This window comes from Apteryx rowi, unplaced genomic scaffold, assembly GCF_003343035.1.
Source record: "Apteryx rowi isolate R43461 unplaced genomic scaffold, aptRow1 scaffold_480, whole genome shotgun sequence".
Classification (NCBI taxonomy): domain Eukaryota; kingdom Metazoa; phylum Chordata; class Aves; order Apterygiformes; family Apterygidae; genus Apteryx; species Apteryx rowi.
In genome coordinates, this window is record NW_020450739.1 from 421,026 (window position 1) to 439,095 (window position 18,070).

The 18,070-nt window shown below is 48.3% G+C and overlaps 2 protein-coding genes across 2 annotated transcripts in view; one reads left to right on the forward strand and one right to left on the reverse strand.

The window, feature by feature from the left end:
- The first annotated feature begins 1,112 nt into the window (after positions 1 to 1,112).
- Positions 1,113 to 4,473, forward strand: LOC112972268 (aquaporin-12-like). The gene is made up of 3 exons (XM_026078591.1): positions 1,113 to 1,734; positions 2,762 to 2,878; positions 3,572 to 4,473. The coding sequence occupies exons 1-3, from the start codon at positions 1,128 to 1,130 to the stop codon at positions 3,754 to 3,756; spliced, it is 909 nt and encodes a 302-aa protein (XP_025934376.1). The 5' UTR covers positions 1,113 to 1,127; the 3' UTR covers positions 3,757 to 4,473.
- Positions 4,474 to 8,950: 4,477 nt separating this feature from the next.
- Positions 8,951 to 18,070, reverse strand: part of LOC112972273 (galactose-3-O-sulfotransferase 2-like) — a 37,966-nt gene continuing 28,846 nt past the window's right edge. The window contains exons 2-3 of the mRNA XM_026078597.1: positions 10,524 to 11,469; positions 8,951 to 9,808 (exon numbers count right to left, since the gene is read on the reverse strand). Coding sequence (XP_025934382.1) covers positions 8,951 to 9,808; positions 10,524 to 11,469 — 1,804 coding nt within the window. The remainder of the gene's footprint in view (positions 9,809 to 10,523; positions 11,470 to 18,070) is intronic.

The following is an 18,070-nucleotide window of genomic DNA, read 5'->3' on the forward strand; positions in this document are numbered from 1 at the left end:
GGAATGCCGCTTCTAGTGTGTAACGTTGTGTTTCAGGACAGATGCCACCAACTGAGAAGGTCACTTGGTTTCTATCACAGATCTATTGGGATAGGGTTAGAAGTCACAGGCTGAAGTTTAAGGGAAAAGTTCAGGTTAGACATGAAGGAAAACTTCTTAATGTAAAGTGAGGAAGCACTGGAATAGATTTACTAAGGGTGGGGGGATGCCTGTCAAGAGAGCACTTTAAAAACAGATTTGGCAAATGTACCCCTGTAAGGAGTGATATAGGCAGAGCAGTGCTCTCAAGGTACCCCCCTTCCTACACTTTGGAGCTGCTGAATTGTCTTTGAGGGTGCCCCACCCCTCTCCTTTGACTCATTTTGGAAGGAGAGGGGGTGAAATTAATGAGCTGATTTTTGGGGACCTCTCTGCTCTATTGTTGCAGTGCTGTGAGCCTTCTCTTGAATGTGAGTGGAAGGCCAACAAAGGAGAAATGTGAACTTCTTGCCTCCCCTGAGCAAGGCTTGCTCAGTCCACCTTGGCTTTCCAAGAAAAGTCCCTTTGCTTCCCAGGCTTGGGGTGGGGCAGTAGGTTGTAGTTTATGGTCTCCAGTGAGAACAAAACTTTTTTTTTTTTTTTGCTTCTTTTTTAAAACCTGAACAGCTCCAGAGAACTGCCACAAGCTCAGATAAAAATGTTGGGGAGAACAAGGGGGGTCGGTCAGCGACTACTAGGTGGAGATGACACGTAGATCTCCTTGTTGCACCAAATAGGAAGCTGTCTGCTGATCTAGCTGCAAATAAGTCCACCAGCTCGGTGTGCAGCAAGCATTGCTCCATGAAGGAGAGGTTACTGTGACCTGAAGGATGTCGTCTTTCTGATGGGGAAGGAGGTTCTGGCTGATAAAGAGGAGCAGGCACCAATATTTCTTGCAGGTGATGTTTTAGGTGCCATACTGGCAGCTCCCTCTTAGTTTGGAGGGCAGCACATGTGGCTTTTCGCAAGGACTCCCTTGGCAGCTAACTGGGTGCCTGTCAGACTATGCCACGTTTGCTTAAATATAGCTTTATAAAGAGGAGGTGCCTTCCCAGCTTTCTTTCTGGCTGGTGAAAGCAGTCCACTCTCTTCCTTGTGTGGCCTTTGCTATGGCAGGCTTGAATGTTTCTATTGCTTTTCTTTTGCTGACTGTAGGCATCTGCGAGGTAGTCAGGCAGCTTTCCAAAAGACTTCTCTCTCTTGGAGCATATTGTTGTCTTGCCAGAGAACTTGTTGGCTCATTACAGTTGTGCGCAGGCTGCCTTGAACTGAGGATGCTGATGGAGATTGGCCTGTGGGGTGGTGGCTTTGGCGCAGATGTGACCCTGACTCTGCTCTTCCTTCTCTTTGTGGCTCATGGCGCCTCGTTCGATGGAGCATCTGCTAATCTGACCGTCTCTCTCCAGGAATTCCTGATCCTGGACTCCGGCTTAGCAGCAACTGCTGCCAAGCTTCTCGCCCAGTTTATAGGCATGGGCATAGGCCAGGTTATCACTAAGTACTACTGGTCCTGGGAGCTGACGGATTTCCACCTCATCCAGAACCTAATGTCTTTGGAGTGCAGTTCCTCCCTCCATACGTCATTGTCTCATGGTGTCTTTGTGGAAGGTGTCTGCTCTTTTCTTTTCCATCTAGTGATTCTCAAATTCCACCACAGTCGCCCAATGTACCGGGTCCCTGCCCTAGCAGTGACTGTCACCTTCCTGGCTTATATAGGTAAGTAACTCCTTCCTTTTTTGTTTTCTACAATGTCATGCAGACACAAAATGTCAGAAGAACACCTTATTTGTGGGGAAGGAACAGTCCCAGTCAAGAACCCAGGACTTGAGTCGTGAGATGGTGATTACTAAACTTTTTTTTTTTTTCTACTCATTTTGGAGAGTATTTCTTCTAGATGAAGACAACTGTTTAGGAGATCTAGGCAGCAGGCAGCCTATGCTGAAACTAGCCTGACTCCTAGGCTAGAGGTCTTGAGGGACATCATGGATGTTAAGTGACAGCTATGGAAAACATTAGGGAATGTCTCTCTCCTCTTGCACTTTTGTGGCTCTTCACTGCTGCCCCGAATGTCTCAGTTCTGCCCAAGTGAGGCAGGTAAAATTCTCACCCCTGTTTCACAAGTGAAGTGTGGGCACAAGCAAAGCTGTAGCTTGCCCAAAGACTCTGGGAGCACAGTCATTGAATTTCCCCTGATGCAACCCCTCTGTGATGCACAAATGAGGTCTTCTGTTTTTTGTAAAGCTTGAATCCAGGGCAACAAGGGTGGGATTTGCCAGCGGGGTCTTTGGCTGCCCTTGTTATACAATCAAAGAGACACAGCAGCTGGGGCTGGCTAACAGAGGACTGTGGAGTCTGCAGCCAGCAGGGAGCTTTCAGATACTCCCTGCAGATCTTCTGGACCCCACTGGTTGGGGTTCAGTATGTCTGCCATACTTAGCTTGGTCAAGTTGCTAAGGCACCAGTGGCTTAGTGAGCTACTGCGAAGGTTGAAAGCATCCCCAGGGGATATGGACAGGAAAGTAGGAATGGTGGGCAGCTCTTTGGAAAGCAGGTCCTGGAAAGGCAGAGCAAAAGCAACCTAAATGTGAGATGTTAGAGAAGGAGAGGTGGAGGATCTGTTTCCAGAGCAGTATGGAAACAAGGTTGCTCTGATCCTGCCACTAATGCAATAGTCCTTATCAGTGCAGGTCTTTAAAATTACACATGTGAATGAGACTGATTGCTCTGCTTCTTTCCCATGCAGCTGGGCCGTTCACAGGGGCCTTTTTCAACCCTGTCCTTGCCACGGCTGTTACCTTCCACTGCTCAGGGAGCAGCCTGCAGGAATATATCCAAGTTTACTGGCTGGGGCCCCTTGCAGGTGAGATCTGCCCAGGAGGTACTGCTCCATAGTGAGAAAGATAGTTTGGGGTGGGAGGTTTAGGGGAGGACTGGGCACTTCCCCTGCGTCTGCTGGTGGCCTGCAAGGGAGAAATGCTGTTAATAGAAACTGTTTCTGACAAAGGGCTGAAATTCAGGCTTGCCCACGGCAAATCCCTTTCCTGTCACTTGAGTCATGCTTTTACTATGTTTTATTCAAATTCTACATGGAACATAGACAAAACAGACAAAATCTCTTAGGCCAAAGTCTGCCAAGCTTAGGGAGAATCAAGCTAAGATGTTTCAGGAAATGATAGGTTGCGCTATGTTTTTGAGGTTGTCTGCAGCTTCAGGAAGACCACAGTGAACTGGATACTTGCTGCCTGGAGTGCAGAAAGCAGGAAAAGATGACCACTGTCAAAGAACTGGTGTGGTTTAACCCTTCTGAGTCAAAACAGGCCTTGCTTTTACTTTTAGGACATGACAGTTGAACTCGCCTTAAAGCAATATAGCAAGGGCCTTTTAGATACTGTTGGTGGGGGCTTTAGTTGTGCTGAGCTGGCTTTTGGTCATGAGCAGCATTGTGGCAAGGGTCTCAAAATAATTTCTTCACCTTGGGGAGTGTGGGCACATTTGACACTGCGCATTGAAGGGGTACGTTCAAAATAAAGGAAATGGCCTCCTCTCATTGCAGGCATGCTTGCTGCCCTCTTCCTATACCAAGGGAACATCCCAAGGCTCTTCCAGAAAAACCTGCTTTACAGTCAGAAGAGCAAATATAGGATTCCCAAGGCAAGAGTGGCACATGTATCTGGAGACAGCGGAGAACAGAGGTGGAAGAAAGAAGGGGAGAAGAGCAACTCGGAGCTGAGCGACTGAGCTTCATGTAGGCTTCAGGGGGGGCCCTGCAGCCCCTGTGATGAGAGTGGGTTTCCTGGCACGGAGGAGAAAGCACAGGGGATTTTGCATGCTCAGGCCCCCAGCTCTGCCATAGGATGTGCACCGATTGCTGCAGCCTTCTGGACTAAGATGGCCACACTGCAGGCCCAAGAGCTGCGATACAATGTGCAGGCGCTGTGCATCTTGCCCAGCACCAGTCCTGGCTGTGTGGTCACTGCTACAGGCACAGCTGCAGGACAAGATTTTTAAAGCATCCTATGGGGTTTGGACAAGGTAACCTTAACAGGATGTCTGAATCCCTTAGGCTCCATTGAAAATGGCTTTTCTTTTTAAGGCTGGTGAGCTGGGAAAGTTTCAAGCATGCAGTGTTGGCTTAATGGGGAAAATGAATATATTTGCATAAATTGCTCACTGTCTCCTGTATTCAGGAAGCATACAGAAACTGAGAACCACTACATGGGTATGCTTGAGCAGCTTCCAGTTTATTGTATTGTTCAACACTTGAAATAATCTGAATGTCTCTTGCAGTTGTAAAAACAGAACAAAAACCAATAACCGTACTGGATGCAGTAAATAGTTTAGAGGTCCTCCTCCCCTAAGTAGGTGGTGGTTCAGCCTGTGTTTCATGTGCTGCTGGTGAGCTATAAGGCATCAAGAAATGGTGCATTAAATATTCTTTTTTTTTTTTTTTTTTAAACAACCCAGCAGATATGTGTGAGCACTTGCAGACTGTCAGAGGGATCCAGTCCTGGGCTGCTCTCAGTGTCTAAATAAAACATTTCTAATGATAAAATTACGGTTAGTGAAATAACTATTAAAAACATTTAGGTGAGTGGTGTCATTCCTTGCCATAACTCAGCTACCAAGCAAAAAAAAAGAAATCTGGTCCTGGGGATTCTTTCTTTCCCAGGAGGGTCTATGGTCCTTCCCAGATTGCTTGCTTGCTCCCTGCTGTTTCTCACCCATTTGGATGCTTGCATAATGCTGGATTAGGAAAAACTGTCCACAGGATAACAACCCTCAAGCTGTATTTCTTGTGGTTGCACACACCTTGCCCTTTTGCTGGATGGAAAGCGCTGGGAAGAGCTGAGTTCCTGGTTCTCCTGGTCTGCTTTTCCATGGGTTTGGTTCCACTCTGGAAACGCGCCCTGTGGGATTCCTGTTGCGGGTGAGTAATTGAAACATATCTTCCAAAGCAAAGATGCTTGTTTTGTCAGTTCTCCCTCTCAGTTACTTTGTGTAATGATGGTGTACAAAAACTGTGTTTCTGGAAGGAAAAACCTCTTAGTTTGTACAACTGTCCCCATCCTGCAGTTTTTTTTGCTGGGGACCCAGCTCCCAGTTTGCTGGTGCAGAACAGTGATCTTTGAGCTTACTGGGGGGTACCTAAGAAACTTTCTGTGGGGTCTCGGACAAGCAGGTGAATGAACTGTAGCTTCTGGAGGATGTGATATCAAAATTGTGATAAGACTCCTGTGTGTGAGCTGTGCTGGGTGTGACCATTTGGGGTGAGCTAAGCCCATCTCCAGTGCATCCCTCTCTGAATGAGAGACACCAAAGAGATTTCCTAACTGATTATGCCCCAAATGTCACTTGCTCTGGAAAGATATAATCCAGGTGGAAATGTCTGATAATTGCTGAGCAGAGCAAGTAGCAGAAGGCTGAACCCACTATCCTGACAAGGCATTAAGGGGATGTGGGGTCAGTCCCGCTTGGTGGTGGGGAGGCAGGAGCAGCTCTGTATGCGTTCAGCTTTCATGAGTATCGTATCTCAGTGACTCCCTGTGAAGAGAAGTCTTGCCTTCCCCTTGGGGCAAGCAAGAATTTGTTGTAAGCTGCATTTAGGATGTAAATGATGTATATTCTTTTTAAAAACCACCTCGTCCCTGGTGGTCATGTAGAGGTAGCCGAGTGGATCCAGTTGCTGTCKGTATAAAATGTTCCCTGAGGACTCCGGCCTGCCAGCCTCATGAGATCTTTGGAGATTTTGGGATGGCAGAGAAAAAATAGGGATGCCTCCACTGAGTGGGGAATCTGACTGATTGCTTATATTCCTGAGTGGGTGAAAAACAACAGAATACCAATTCTGCATGAAATGTTTTGAAAAAATTCTGCGAAGAAGCATCTGAACTTCTTGCTTCAGCACTGATGAGTGCAGCAGTATGTTTGGCTGTCCTGAATCATGGCATTTCACTCCCTGGCATGTGCAGGCAATCCCTGCTCCTGCCTGGCCTTCGCTGGATCTTCTCTTGCTCCTGCTCTTCTCCCTGGCCAGGCTCTCCATTTGCCAGCCAAGGCCTAGGCAGCTTTGGCCATGCTTCTTCTACAGCCCTTCAGGGAGCAAGTGGGCACAGGAGAACATGATACCGTGGTCATAAAAGAGTCCCTTACCTGGGTTGCCTCTGTAGGAGCTGAGCTGGTTGAGTCAGAGTGCCTTCCTGTGTTGGGGGAGCCGGCGACCCACTCCTGCCTTCAAAGACTCTTCCCTTGCAACAGCAGGGAAGACCCGGTCCTATTTATTTTAGTTACAAACAGTGAATAAGGAAATGGCACCTGATTAAGTTGCATGAGATTTTGAATGAATTAAGAGCCTGTGAATGTGACAGATCCAGGTTTGGTGCCTGGACAAGTGGTGCTCTCTGCCCCATATGTCAGCCCTGGTCCTCCATGTTTTCCCTGTGGGTTTATGGAGAGCAAGCCTAGATGTGTTGTGTGCGGTCTGCCTGCCTCTCTTGCTCACTTGTGGGATTGCTGTCTGGGATGAGCTGGAGACAAAAGCCCAGGAATCGAGCAAGGAATTGGACCACTGGAAACAGTGAGTCCCAACAACAGAAATCAGGGAAGCAACCAATGCAACAATACTTCAATGCACCTTAGAGGTGAAACTTTATGGAACAAACAATGCCCAGAAAATAATGCAGCAAACAAAACCAGTATTCCACCAGCACTCTAGCCCAGCCTCTGTGTCATGTCCAGCTGGAAACTTTGCATTATCCAGTCTCTTCTGGGAAAGGGCAGCAGGAACACATTTTTTTTTATCCTGGTCAAAACGTGAGCTTTCTGTTGGAGACAGGGCATCTTTGGATGGAAGCTGAAATCTTTTAGGCTCTGTATGGTTGGCCAGATGGAAGCCTGAAAAGCTCAGATCCTCAGCCAATTTTTTCTGAACCACTTTGGTTTGGAAATCAAGCTGAAAATCTTGAGATGGGGCCTCCTCGTTAGATTTCCACCATTTCTCAATTTTGTCTGAAACAAATACTATTTGGTGGTGCTAGAGATGTTTCAGATCAATACTGCAGAGCCCAGAGCAAAGTCATGAAAGTACAAAGCTCTAAAGAGTTTATAAGGAAAATGATTTGAGGTTTGAGTTTGATCTCCATTTAATCCAAACTGCTTTGCCTAGCTCTGCTTTTGATTTGAGGATAAGTGTGGGAAGTGAAAAATAAGGTTGACTAGCCCACCATGGCCAATTCTTTTGGTATCTTTCCTAAGAAGAGCATAGAATATTCCTACAAATGTTCCAAGTGGTGGGTTGGTATGTTCAGCAATAGAGATGTTCATGAGACAGCTCCCTGACTCGTGTCTATTTGGCAGTCTGGCATTGCTATCTCAGTGTGGCTTGTGAGCCCTGTGGCAGGATGCTTATCCTCTATAAATGTGTTGTACTAGCTCAGCATCTGCAATCAGTGCATAATCGCAGAGTCAGGGAAAAGAAGCCGATTCCCCCTCTCCCCGCCCAAAGCAGAGTTTCCAGATGTCTGAGGTGTCTTTCTTCTGGGCTGCTGGGGAGATCATCAACTGGGAAGACTGATGTAATTAAGGGGAATTTGATAAGAGTCATGGTAAATATTGTTATTTTTAATTAGCAAGAGGCTGCTTTTCCAGCACAGTAGTGTTAAGGCTTAGCGGAGGAGATCTGCAGCTGGACAGACAGAAGTGTTCCCAAATTGTAAATCCAGCTCTGCTTGGTTGTGTTGGTCTAATTTACAGTTTGGCTGTGTGTTGGAGTACTGTCTCTTGCTGCCAAGTTGCCGAGCCATTGCAGCCTCCAGCTGCTGAGAGCATCAGGCAAAAGGCAGCTGTCACAACAAGAAGGTGACGCCAGGCGTCAGTTGAAACCATACCCTATTTAGTATTTGGAGAATGTGGTTGGAAATTGCTATGCAGATGGATGAAGATGTGGATGTCTGGGAGCAGGACTGGTCCCAGTCACTTTCCTCTGCCTTGCACATGAAATGTACTATCTGGTGCAATATGGAGCTGTCTGTGGAGGACGTCACCTCCAAGGACTGGCCTCTGCATGGTTATCCTGATGACTTTTCTCCTCAGCTGATGCAGTTAGCGCTACAAAGCACAAAGCCTAAGGTTGGGTGCAGCTCTTCTGGGGCGGGGGGGATTGCCTAGGGGTGTGAAATACTTCAGGAAGTGGCAGCATAGCTTATGCTTCACCTCCCTGGTCTGTAGGGTAAGAACTGGACTCCTCGTGGTGTTTTCACATGCCTTGTGTTTAATTCCTCTCAAACATCATATGTGTGACAGAATAGACAGTACCCTGGCAGAGCCATCAGAAAACAGCATACACCCCGCAGTGGAGAGCTGTGGTTTTGTCTGCTGTGACAAGAACCCTTATGTTGGGGAACTCGGCTGAGTGCGGCCTGCCCTTTCTCCCRCTCCCCCCAGCTGTGTTCAGCTCTGCTACAGCCTGAAGCCTCCTGGCACCTGCTCTGCCTGCTTCCATCCCCGGACTGGCTCTTCCGATGCTTTGGTTGTGAGTCAGGGATTCCTGCCCTGTTTGTTCAGGACCTACCCCAGGAGAGTCCTGTCAAGGTGAGCTCCTGGGACCTAGCACCGCGTAGGGCTTCTGTTGAGGCCTGCCCTGCTTTGCAGCAACAGCAGTGCATAACACCCAAGGACTTGCATAATCCTGCAGAGACAGAGGTTTCCAGAGGCTCTGGGAGATCTCTTGGTCACCAGCCTGCCAACTTGGTTGTTCCCTGGGGGAAAGAAACACCTTACTTAAACCCCAGGGCACACGAGGTGAGCAGCAGCTCAGGCCCCCTCCCAGTGGCTGGACAGGTGCACCGCAGCTTGGTGCCTTGCTGTACTCAGCAGAGGGAGCTGGAGAATGAAGCCTGGAAAGGACAAGGTCGCTCAGTTTTGGGTTCCCTCCAGCCTATGCCACAGGTCCCCTGAGGGTGTTGCCCTGCTGTGTGCCCTGCAGTGAGGGAACTGGCTTGTGGGTCTGTGGGATTTTCTGGAGAAACTGCTTCTTGTACAAAGCGTGGCTGTACTGCAGCTCTGGTGTCACCAGCCGCCGGCACATGTGCTCCGTCTTCTTGTCCAAGTCCTGCTTGAGGTTATAGCCTAAGATTTTGGCATTGCCATATTGTAGTGGCAGCAGGGATGAGTCCTTGATTTCTTTAGGGGCTACGCTTCCTCTTCCTTGCAGGCAGATCCTTGCCAGATCTGCTTGCCTCTCCTGAAGTGCCCTTACTTCCCGCTGCATGCGTTCCCTGCCGATATCTCTATCAATCCTCTCCCAGAAGGTCTTGTTGAAATGGGTGTAGATTTCCCAGTCCAGCCTGTTCCAGTTCTTTATCTTCTCCACCATGCTGTCTGAGAGGGGGGACCTGGTACTGCTATCCCTGCTGTTGAGTGGAAAGGACACAACACTGTCCAGGTCCCAGCACAGTATTTCCTTCAGCAGCACCATGGACTCATCAAAGTACTCAGAGATAAGGAGCAAGTCAAAGGATGCCTCAATGGCCTTCAGCATCAGGTGCACCCGCTTTGGTGAGACATCTCCGTCAGGATTGAAGCCAAAGTCGAAGGTCATGAGGTTCCTGGCATAGTGGCTGTCACTGGCTGCGGGGTTGTAGAAGTGGTAGGGCTGGCTGAGGAACTCCTCCAGGCTGTGGACGCGGGAGAAGGCTGACGTGCCCTTGTAGTACGCAAAGGAGGACTCCATGAGCTGCACTGGGTTTCTCAGGATGGAGAAATAGATGGCTGTACTTGGTACCACTCTCTGCACCTGTGCAGGGAGGAAAGGAGGTTTAAAGGTGGGGAGGAAGGGAGAATGGGCTTGTTTGCTTGTTCCCATAACACTCGGTCAGGGGGTTGAGATGGTGGGTGCTGCAGAGGGCTGGGAGAAGGTTTCAGGGAATGACTCATCAAAGGAGTGTTTGTGTCAGCTGTGGAGAGCCCTATAAGAGGTACATGGGGAGGGGAGCAGCCAAAGCTTTCCCCCTGTGTGCTGCCACAGCTGGGTGTCCTGTCACTATGGGGTTGCAGATCCTATTTTCTTGCTTTTCACTAGACCTGCATGACCTCTAGTGGTATTCAGAAGGGTGGATGCTGGGCATGGCTGGCCTGAGCTAGCAAGTGTGATGCCTTTAAGTTGTTTTCCTCTTGTAGCTGGTACCTTCCAGTCCTGTCTAGGCAACAAAACCTCCTCTAAGTACCACTGGACAAGAATGAGATGATAGTTGCTGACTGCTACAGACACATTCCTCTGACTTCTCTCAGGAACATGCCTCAGTTTACAGCACAATAGTCTATTAAACCTGTTGACAGAAGCTCTCAGGAGTTGGAGATAACACATAGGGTACCAGTGGACAATCCTGTCTCTCCTCAGCTTCATCCTTGAAAAGCCTACATTTCTTAAGGGTGTCCCACGTTGTTCCATGCTAGCCTCTTTTGCCCTACCCATTTCCCCCCTCCCAAGGCATCGAGGCTTTGCCCCTTACCTCTGGCTGTAGGAACCGCATGTGGTGGCAGAGGATGTTGAACTGTGGAGCGTTCCCAGGGGAGAACCCTTGCACAAACCTTGCCAAGAAATGGCGTGGGTAAAAGAGCTGGCTGCCACCCTTGAGGGGGAAGGCGAAGGTGAGGTTGTGCATCTCACCAAAGCGGAAGAGGATGTTCATGACAGTGCTGCTGGCACTCTTATGGACTTTCAGAAAAACAATGTTGGTCTTGGGTTTGCACATGGTTTCCTGAGAAGAGATTCCATCAACCTGCTGGCCTTCTCCAAGTGCTGCCTTTTCAACCGTAGGCACTTCTGTCCAGCTTGGGAGCAATCCCCTTTTCTGGCCTGTCCTGTAAAACCCTTCTGCCTGTAGATCTTGAGCTGGTTTTATCATAGCATGGTTAGGTGAGCTGACCAATCTATGAGGGGGAGAACCTGTGGCTTGAAACTCGCTTTGTAACAACACCTGCATTGTCCTGGGTGATGCTGTTCTCATATGCTCCTCTGCAGTGATGCTGTTTGCAAAAGTTAGTGTCTTCCTAATGCTGTTGGCAGCCTCTCTCATAACTGTGGAGATACTCCCAAGAATACTTGGAGAAGGACCTCCTTTGGCTGCTTTTCTAGGGCCAAGAAGGTGGGATTTCAATGTCTGGGATGAAAGATAGGTTTTCATCTTCTTGTTGCTTTCTACAGGTTGCTTTGTCCAGAACCCCTCTTGACTGTCTGGGCTGCTTTCCAGCGGTGTTGTCTGGCTGAAGTTTGGCTGCAGCTGAAAAATGTACTGTGTACTCTTTGTTGAGGTGGGATCTGGCATGGCTTTCTTCTGCCTGTGTTGGGGAACATCCTTCCCTAGCGGCTTAGGAATCTGTAGGATATAGCTGGACCTCTTCTGGTTCTTGCCTGTGGTCTGCTGCAGGGCGTTTTCCAGTTCACACCGGCAGTTTCTGTAAAAGGGAGGCCATGAGTTGTCACCAACACACAGTCCCTCAGCCTCACCCCTTTCAGGACACAGCTTAGTCTCCCAGGGTGGAAATGCTGTGTGCAGACTGACATAAGCTGGAAGAATCAGCATAATGAAGCACAGGAGGAACTGAACAGCCTCAGACACACAAGGACTGGACCATCATGTGGGTCCTTCTGCCTCTGAACTCCAGGGTGCAGAGCTAGTGATGTTAAGAAACACATTTTAGCTCCTGGTCTTGATACTATCTAATTGCTTGTGAGGTGGAAGTGGCCTTTATTGCACCCATTGTGTGAATAGGGGACAGCTGGCAGTGAGAACTTGTTCTGGGAGCAGTGAATGCACTCCTATGGCAGAGCATTGGAGGTGCACTGGAGCTGGGGAAATGACCCACTGCTTCTGGGATGCCCTGTGTAGCTCCCAAGGCAGTGACCTCTAAGCTCAGGCAATGGACAGGCTGCTCAGAGATGGTTTGCTCTGCTGCTTCGAAACTGCTTGAGCCCATCACAATTCTTTCCAAGCATGTGGGGAGTTCAGCCTCCATTGGAGCGGGACCCCACAGCACCCAGTGCCTTTGAGAACTGCAAAAACACAAAGGAAGGAAGGAGCATGTAAAGAAGTTAGCCTTACTGCAGCCCAACAAAACCCCCTGCAGAGATCCTAAAAAGGATTCTTCCATTTCTCTTGTGATGGGAGGCACAGCAGATGGGTGCAGGACTTGACCAYTTTGCACTTCTGCCTTGGAAGGTTGGGGCTGATGTAGGAAGAAAAGGCCAAGTTGAGAGCTATGCAATGACTCCTCTGTCTCCTTGGAGCACTGTGGGCTGTAGGAAAGGGACAAAGCAAGAGGAAGGGAAAAGAAAGAGTAAGACAAGGCCTGGGGAAGCTGGAGGAAAGTTTTCAGATAACCTTGAACTGGGAGTCAATACACTCAAGGGCAGGACTGCCATCCTGAGAGACCTGAACAGGTTGTAGGAATGAGCCAACAGGAGCCTCATGAAATTCAACAAAGACAAATGTCCAGCCCTGCCCTTAGGAAGGAAGAGCCCTTGGTAACGATACAGGCTGGAGGTTGCCTGGCTAGGGAGCAGCTCTGCTGGAAAGGCCCTGGCGGTCTTCGCAGACAGAAGCTGAACATGAGCCAGCAGTGTGCCCTGACAGAAGAGAAGGCCAACAGCATCATGGGCTATATGAACAGGGGCACAGGCAGATCATCCAGGGAACTGATTACCCCCCTCTAGCCAACACTTGTTAGACCACATCTTGGTAATGTATACGGGTTTGGGCTCTCAAATACAAGGAAGATGTGGCTAAAAGGAAGTGAGTTCAGCAAAGGCCACCAAGATGGCCAGGGGCTGGAGTACTTGCCCTGTGAGGAGAGGCTGAGGGACTAGAGCTTGTTCAGCCTCAAGAAGAAACATCTTCAGGGACCTAACAACACCCTGCCAGTGCCTACAGGAAGGTCATCAGAAAGGTAGAGCCAGGCTGTTCACAGTGGTACATAGTGGGAGGATGAGAGCCAACAGGCATTAGCTCAAACAAGAGAGGATCAGACTGGATATAAGAGGAACTTTTTCCCCACAGGGATAGTCACACTGTGGGGCAGGTCACCTGAGGAGGTTGTGCAGTCCTCTATCCTCAGAGGTTTTCAAGACCTGTTGGGAGAAAGCCAGGAGCAGCCTGGTCTGGCCCTGGAACAGGTTCTGTAACAGGTCAGGGGTTGAACAAGACATCCCTGGAGGTTCCGTCCCACCTGACTGATTCTGCAGTTTTAAAGAAGAGAGTGTTGGGTGATTTTGAGGATGGCAGTTTTGAGCTGATCTCAGCTGTCAGTAAAAGACTGGAGGACAGAGGTGCAGGTTTACAATCCTGCTTGGAACCTACTTGGCAGGCTGTAGCTTCTCCACAACTTGAAGAATGACCAGGAGGAGAATGAGGAGGCTGAAGGAGATCCAGAGCCGACCTAGCTGACATCTATATATTGCTTTCAATTTCCTGCAAGGAAGCAGATGTTTCAGACCATTAGTTATGTTGTGTGGGTAGAAGGAACATGTGTGAGGCCCTAATGAGAGGGAAAAGAGGCCTTGAATCTCCTACAAAGGGCATGACTCCTGTCAGAAATTAGTCTTTTTTTTTTTTCTTAAGCGGAAGGTCACATTTTTATGGGTGGAAGGAGGTGCAGAGGCAGCAATAACTGATAAACCTCAAATGCTGTGCTCAAGGAGTGCAGCCTAGTGGAAATTTCCAGCTGGGACACGAATATCACACCAAAAGGTAAACAGTGATAACCATAAAGTCACTTGGCTGCTCAGGAGTGTCTTACCACCATGGCCTGGGCACTGACTTCAGCGGGAATAGGTGCTGCTTCCATTTGCCCTGCCCTGCATGGCCTAGATGTATCCTAGCCCTATCTCTATAAACAGAGATGATAAACCTTTATTTTCCCTATGCCCCACATCTCTGGATTTCTGTCATTGGAGATGTTCTCGGGTAGTGATTAACCTCCAGCACAGGCTCCGGTTGTGGGTGCAGACATGATGCAGGGGGGAGTCTCGTCTCTCTTGGGAAGCCAGAGCAGATCAGTTCCAGATTTGAGCAGGAGTGTTTTAACTAAAACCYGTTATATACTAAAAATCACTTCCTTACAGATGGTGTCATGATGGGCTGTTCGTGGCTGGTGAGCTGTGCCTCTCCAGTGGGCAATATGGCTTTGCCTGAGGAGGGAAAAGAATTGGTTTGGACCTCTGGTTTCTGCTCTGGTCTGCTGTGGGGACCATTTCCAAGCCAGATCAGAACTGCAGGGATCTGTGAGTGAGCCTTGAAGCCTATTTGTAAGCCTGTCCTCTGAGTCCATAATGGCAGCACAAAGTCTTCCCTGATTTCCCTGGTGCTGTTCAGGGAGTCATTGGCACTATGCAGTGGGGCTTTGGGTCTCTCTGTTGTGTGTGAGCAACTTCAGGCCCTGAAAAACATCTCTGCAGGATTCTTACTGTTCATAAGGGTTGTTGCAAACCGTAGTGGAGCTTGACCTTAAACTTGCTAACACAAATCAGTTGTTCTGCAGAGTGGAGCAGTTGGAGGACTAAGCTTCCTGGAAAAAAGGATTAGCTTGCACTTCATTTCTACTGATTTCTACTCAGGGGCCTGTTGTTACATAATAGGAGCTGATTTGTACCAAAAATCTGGTTAAAACCTCTATTGCTGATTATTCCTCAAGTGGGAATCCAGCCTGCAAGACCCAGCTGTCTGCTGTCAACCCCTTAGAGGGAGAGGGCAGGCACTAGCTGTTTTGTTGGTGCTGCTGAGTTTGAAATGGAGAGCTCTAAATAGGAAGAGCAAAGGAAAGCAGAAATCTGGGCAGAGTCTTCCTATTAGCCACATTCCAACAGCTGATCCACATCTACTGGTGCTACCTGTTTCCCTCAGGTGCTTTTATCAGGGAACAGTTTTGAACAAGAGAGTGGGCCTGGGACCACAAGGACTTTTCTTAAGTTCTTCATCTCTGGTTCTTTGTCTGCTATGCTGGGCAATCTTTTGACATGTGGAAGAAGTACATTAGCTATCATTGCTACTCAATAAGCTAACACAAACAAGGGCTATCTGAAGTCATCACTTGCATCCCATTGATATTGGTAAGGGATTTGGGTTTGCTGCTGAAGAATGGATTTGCTCCAGAAAAATGATTGATTGATTGACTGAATGCTATGACTAACTGTGGTTTGCTTGTTACAACAGTACTTCAGTAGTTGTGCACGAGACTGGACGCTCATGGGCACAATTCTGCTCTGATCTCAACAATGTCAATCACTGAGCTGAAATGACAAACTCCTGGGAGACTTTTAATGACTAAAGCATTTGGGACTGTGAAGTCTGGGAAGTCTTAGGTCATGACAGTGCTACTGAGGAAGGTTCAAAAGGCATGTAATTACTAACATTATGTGGTGAACAAGTTGGTCATCATCAGCACAGCATCTCCAAAATCTGATGACAACCTGGAGGTATCCATGGTCATCTCATTGGTTGTTGCTGTGTGGTGGTTTGCACTGGTGATGGCAGAACTGCCTGGACCAGGGAGGAATTGGGTGTCTGGTCTGAGCACCACCAATGAAGAGGCAGAAGTCACTGGCTGTGCAAAACTCAAACTCAATTTGAGATAAAATGTTGATTTACTTCATGGCAGAAGCCAAGAAATGACTGGAGATCATGCTCTGTGCTGCTCATTTTCAACTCGAAGAGCAGACTGCATATGCCAAATTAGACTGGAAAAATGAGACACAATGTGTTGTCTAGGGTCTAGGCCACATGTGATGTGAATAACAGTCCTAATCCAATAAACTGTTGGATCTCTAGCAGCATCTGCACCAGGGCATTGAAAAGCTCAGCTGAGAGACAAGCAGCTGGCAAGCATGAAAACAGCTTGCTACTAGGCTATGCAAAGCAGCACAAGGAGAGCCTTGTGTCATCAAAGATAAATTGATATTACAAGTAATAGATCAGAAAAATGCCAAATGCTTAAACAGTGCTTAAAGGGCCAAGACATAGCTTAACAGTTTGTGGTGCTGAAAACAGCCAAGTAATGACACTTCACAGTGACAATGGCCTGGAGCAGTTGATTGATTCAGTGATAGTTTTGTACTGCTGGCACAGTTCATCAGGCCACCCATCCATTCCGGAGAGCTGGGGTTGCCACAGAGCTGTTGCAAGGCAGTGCTTGCTGAAGTATCCCAGTAGGGAAGATCACTGATGTTCAGAAAGACTTCTTATTGCCCTGTGGGATAAGGATGAGTTGCTCCAGGATGAAGCAACACCTGCTGCAAGCAGGAGTAGTTTTTAATTGTCATAGTTGCAATATAGTCTTTCTCAGTTTCAGTCTTTGCTGGAATAACAGACAGTGATGATGCTGGAAAGATCTTCTAGAGATCTGAGATTTTGTCTGACTCTCCCATCACTCAAGGTGCAGCTGATTGAGTTCTGCTGCCTGGTGAGTCCAAGAAAAGTGGCAAGAAGGGAATCAAGACCTGTGGTATTTACGAATATACCTAAATGTCCTCTGTGTCTGCTGTTGGTAGACCTTTGGGAAAGCCGCACAAACACACAGTAGCAAAGGCAGAATGATGCAACACTTCCCTGGCAAAAGGTACAGAGTTGAGCAGCACCATGCACTACTCCTATATAAGTATTTTATGCAGTTATACTTCTGGAGTTGCTTCTAAAGGGATTCCTGGGCGGTACTAAATTTTCAACCTGTAGAGATTCAGATTCTGTGCAAGATCCAAGGTTATTTTGCTGCTAGTCTGCCGCTCCTTTGGAGATGACAATAAAGATCAAGGAGCGTACACTGAGAAAGGAAGAGCTGTGGCAGCACTGAAATTCAACAGGACGCCAAGAAGTTGCACAAAGACAGCAGAAATGGGTAAAATGGCACACACAGAATGAGAAGCATTTTTTCTTGGAGACTGCAGCAACTGAACAATTTACAGTTTTATCTGCAAGAAGCTCACACGGTTTCCTTCTTCCTTCTTGCTTTACTATGGCAGGATGAGATCATGGGTGCTGGCATGTTGGCGCAGTGATAAATCATTGAGATCAAAGCACTGGGAAGATGAACGTCTGAGGTGTCCAAAGTTGCTCTGTAGGGTGGGTCAGACCGTGAATGCTGGGAGAGTGACTCAGAGAGTCTCAGGAAATGCCTCCAACTGCTGGTGGGCTTTAAGCGAAGAGCCCTGTACAGTCAGGGAGTGTGTGCTATCATCTCCAAAAATGGCAAAGCAAGGTGCAAAGGGGCATGCAGCACCCCAGATGTGCCTTTGGCCATGTGGAGTGAAAGCTGAGCTAAATTCTCAGCCACAGAGCCACAGCTGAATCCTGAAGTTGGCTCAGCAGGTTTCATCAAAAGCCAGTTTGTCTGTCATTTAGCTACAAGGGGTGAGACCCCAGCTGTGTTCTACTCTCTGCTCCTGGCAGGGGAGAGGTTGCATGAGGTGCTGCTTGGAAGCAGGCACTCTTGATTGCATTGGTAACTCTGACTTCCCCTCTGTTTTCCCCCCACTTGAAGTAGAGAGGGTGAGGGTGATCAGCTTTGCTCTGTTCTGTGCCCTTTCCCTGAATGAGACAGAAAACTTCAAACGCACCACTTGGGATGGACCATGCTGTAGGCTGTTGTTTAGCAAACTGTTGCTGTCCCTCGAATGCAGCCTCTGGGTCTCAGCCCATGCTGTCTCCCTAGTGCTGCGGGAGGTGGCCAAAGCTGATTTTACTAGGTGGATAGGTGGTAGAAAATGACTTCACTGATTTGCTGTGGCTAGATATGCACCAGGCAGTGAGAGATGTTGCACAAGGAATTAACTTACACGAGAACAAAAGCCTGGTTCCTCTGAACAGCAATTGGAGCTACTTTCTTCACTCATCTAGCAAACAAAACAGGGACACTGGTCTGTGGGATGCTCGCAAGAAGATAAGTTAACGGTCCCTTTCATTTCAACGTGAGCAGAACTGCTTGCTTGTGTGTCCCGTCCTGTCTCCCCCCACTCCATCCTTGCATCTTGGCATATGGCAGCAGTGTGTCCAGTGCCCCAGACACTGCA

What these genes read in the sequence shown, in the direction of transcription:
- LOC112972268 (XM_026078591.1), top strand. Translation starts at nt 1,128, where the DNA reads ATGGCAGGCTTGAATGTTTCTATTGCTTTTCTTTTGCTGACTGTAGGC. An exon ending in CACCTTCCTGGCTTATATAG is followed by an intron (nt 1,735 to 2,761) that starts GTAAGTAACTCC and finishes TTTCCCATGCAG; the next exon opens with CTGGGCCGTTCACAGGGGCC. An exon ending in CTGGCTGGGGCCCCTTGCAG is followed by an intron (nt 2,879 to 3,571) that starts GTGAGATCTGCC and finishes CTCTCATTGCAG; the next exon opens with GCATGCTTGCTGCCCTCTTC.